The sequence below is a fragment of the Brassica rapa genome, chromosome A01, assembly GCF_000309985.2.
Source record: "Brassica rapa cultivar Chiifu-401-42 chromosome A01, CAAS_Brap_v3.01, whole genome shotgun sequence".
Classification (NCBI taxonomy): domain Eukaryota; kingdom Viridiplantae; phylum Streptophyta; class Magnoliopsida; order Brassicales; family Brassicaceae; genus Brassica; species Brassica rapa.
This window is the reverse complement of record NC_024795.2, coordinates 13,356,980-13,360,048: the sequence shown is the minus strand read 5'-3', so window position 1 is coordinate 13,360,048 and position 3,069 is coordinate 13,356,980. Positions and strand designations below refer to the sequence as shown.

Here is a 3,069-nt window from a genome sequence, read left to right as displayed (position 1 = left end):
AAATCTAAATATCCGAACCAGATCCGAAATAACCGAATCCGAATTAAAAATACCCGAACCCGACCCGATGTACAGAAATACCCGAACGGATTCTACACCTCTATACCGAAATACCCGAAAATCCGAAATACCCGACCCGAACCCGAACGGGTACCCAAGGCTAAACTAAATCGATAATTATTATCTCTTAGCTATATATGGGCTTAACGAAATCGACAATAGTTTTGGGCTTGTCTATATAAGCGATTGATTAAAATAAATGAAAAATAAAATTCAAAAAAATCGACCAATAGAATTATAACAATTTTTCTGAGAAGCTCTATATTAATGCCATGTCAGCATAAATCACTAAAGTGACTTCTCTTTTAATATATAGGGTGATTCGAACCAGTCCAAATGGTATGGATATCCAAAAAATACAAAGTTGCTTGATTTTTAAAACCTTTGTTTTTACTTAACTTTGAATATTTTTAAGCATTTGTGCACTTCAAAAGCTTGTTATATAAGAAGTTTTGATTAATTCAGATATTTTGGTAGTTCAAACATTTTTATTCGCTTTTTTTTATAATCTTGGATATTTTAAATTTTAGGATCATTAACCAAATCTGAACCAAAAAAAATTAAACTAAATTAAACTGAACAAAAATATTATTTTTACTTTTTTCTAGTTTTAATAACATCACACTAGTTTCAAAAGGTTAGTAATAAATGGCTTACATAAATTTCGTATATTTTTGCATAATTAATTATCATGACATGGTGCTGGTTTATTTACAAGCCCGGCAGTTTCTCGAAAGAGAGCGTACACAAACATAATTGCAATTAAACGGATAGTAAGGGTCACAGATCACACAATACTGCATCAAAGTTTTGTCATCAACACTAGTGCGCATCGTTTCATTCTTTTCTTTCTTCCGGCTTACCTGAGCCCGGCCGTGGCACAATCTTCTTCAACAGACAGCGTTTAAATAAAACTTAACTTGGTAGGGCTGAGGATTCAAGAATCATTTCTTGTAATTCACTGGCACATCGTCGTCATCTTCTTCAAGATCACTAAACGTTACATCTTCATCCTCATCCACAACATGTTTGGTTGCTACGGTGGAGCTAACAGTTCCTGCATTATCTTCATCCTTCAACCAATCATCAACATCATCATCATCATCATCATCGACTTGAACGTCAATAACTCTAGGTGAAGATCCAGTGACTGGCTTGTCATGGGGCGCTGGTGCTGGTTTTTCTTCAATCACAGGCTTGTCAACAACTTGTATCTCCTTGCTCTCAATTGGGTGCTTCTCCGTCTCAACCTCAGATGTATCACTCAAATGTATTGTTTCCACGGAGATGGTTTTGACTGGTTCTGGTGAAGACACAGTAAGTGGTTCCTCATTGGCATTAGCAGCAGTTCCAGTATCACCACTAGTCTCTGGCAGCACTAGTGCAGCTTTGTTTCTCTTATGCAGCAGCTCATGAGATAACAATGCTCTTGATTCAAGCACCTTTATTGAAAAAGGAAAAATACAATGATTCACATCAGAAAAGTCTCACAACTCTTTTCCCAAATTATTAGTTATTTAAATAACATGACATAGACTTTGCAAACCTAACTCAAATGCTACACTATTGAAGTTCATTATTAGCCAAAAAGTCCATTAAAAAATCAGATTAGCTTCAAAACTTGAGAAGAGATGGAAAGAGAAATGAAGCATACCTGAGGAGTAGAGAGAAGCAAGGCATCATGCTTGCTGAACTTAGGATGCATAAGTACAAAGTAAATCCTCCAGAAGCAGTACTCGCTCATGTACGCTGGGCAAAGCTCGATCCTCAAAGCAGCTAGACCTGTTGCAACCCTTTCCACGGCCAGCGCGTGCTCATACTGAGCATCAGTCATCTCAAAGTCTGCAAACGATTGAGAACTAGACGCTTAAACAAAATGTATAGACTCAAGATATCACACAAGTCTTGTATAGATTCCAATTGAATGGAAAACGTACCATCGAAGTTATGATCCTCTTCAGGGAAGGGGAAATCAAGCCACGTGTCAGGATGCAGAGCAAGATCCTTAGCGAACCCAACTACTTCCTCCGTCACGCCGATCACATCTCCAACACCATCACGCTCTTTCGAGTCCCCACCTCCTCCTTGCCAGAAACTCGAAGCCATCTTCGTAATCTCCGATACAGGCAAGTTCCCCGATAGCTTCGAGATCCCGGTCTTGAACCTACCTCCGATCTCCACGAAATCGCTCCTGATCCCAGCAATCAGATCCTCCTCCCCCTCCGCCAGATCCGACGACTTCCGTGTCTCCTCATCCGCCGGATCGGAGGAAGAAGGCGGTGGTGCCAGGAACGAGGCCACACCCCATAGCTGACTTCTAAAGGTCTTTGTGAGTTCGGAGATGTCTTCCTTCACGCCTCGTGGTGACTGCGATTTCAACGCCGACGGTGAAGACGGCTGATCGGAACCGGGATGTTCAATCGTTTCTTTCTCGTCATCGTCTTCTTCGTCGATCTTCAGAGAATTCGCAATGGATCTGGCTAACCACGCCATGTTTTCTCTCTCTCTCTCTCTCTCTCTCTCTCTCTCTCTAAAATCTCATCGCGACCATAAACTAACCTCATTGACGACGCCAAATCAATCTTGATCTAAATGGGCTTTCTAACAAAAGCCCACTAAATTCAAGTTCCGTCATTTCACAAAAGTATTTTAAAATTCTATTAAAAAATGTTGTAAACAGGAATATTTTAAAACATTTATACCGGTAACCATTATAGAAACAATAAGAACGGATAAGAAATAAATGAATAGGAATAAATTTTTAGAAATGATAAAAAATGATGGTTCTTTATCAAAATTGATGAGGAATTGATTTGTTCTACAAATAAAGGAGTGAAGAAGAATGAAAAAGAAAACTTATTCCTCATGAATGGTAAAATGTTTAAGGAATATTAAAGAATATAGTGTTTCTTTTTATTCACTTTGTCACCAGTCACACCCTTAAATTTTCTCTACTTTTTTTGGGTAGGAAGATGGGAGGAAGCCTCCCAATATTATTTAAACTAAAAC

General features: G+C 38.7%; 1 protein-coding gene across 1 annotated transcript; it reads right to left on the bottom strand.

Moving 5' to 3' along the window:
• Window positions 1–705: 705 nt before the first annotated feature.
• Window positions 706–2,629, bottom strand: LOC103827655. The gene is made up of 3 exons (XM_009103188.2): window positions 1,998–2,629; window positions 1,715–1,902; window positions 706–1,502 (listed from the first exon to the last, which is right to left on the bottom strand). The coding sequence occupies exons 1-3, from the start codon at window positions 2,551–2,553 to the stop codon at window positions 1,005–1,007; spliced, it is 1,242 nt and encodes a 413-aa protein (XP_009101436.1). The 5' UTR covers window positions 2,554–2,629; the 3' UTR covers window positions 706–1,004.
• Between the last annotated feature and the right edge of the window lie 440 nt (window positions 2,630–3,069).

Bases quoted from the DNA above. Each gene is read 5' to 3' on its own strand.
- LOC103827655 (XM_009103188.2), bottom strand. From the start codon at position 2,553: ATGGCGTGGTTAGCCAGATCCATTGCGAATTCTCTGAAGATCGACGAA. The intron at 1,903-1,997 runs GTACGTTTTCCA...AATCGTTTGCAG, and splicing joins AGAGGATCATAACTTCGATG to ACTTTGAGATGACTGATGCT. The intron at 1,503-1,714 runs GTATGCTTCATT...TTTTCAATAAAG, and splicing joins TGCTTCTCTCTACTCCTCAG to GTGCTTGAATCAAGAGCATT.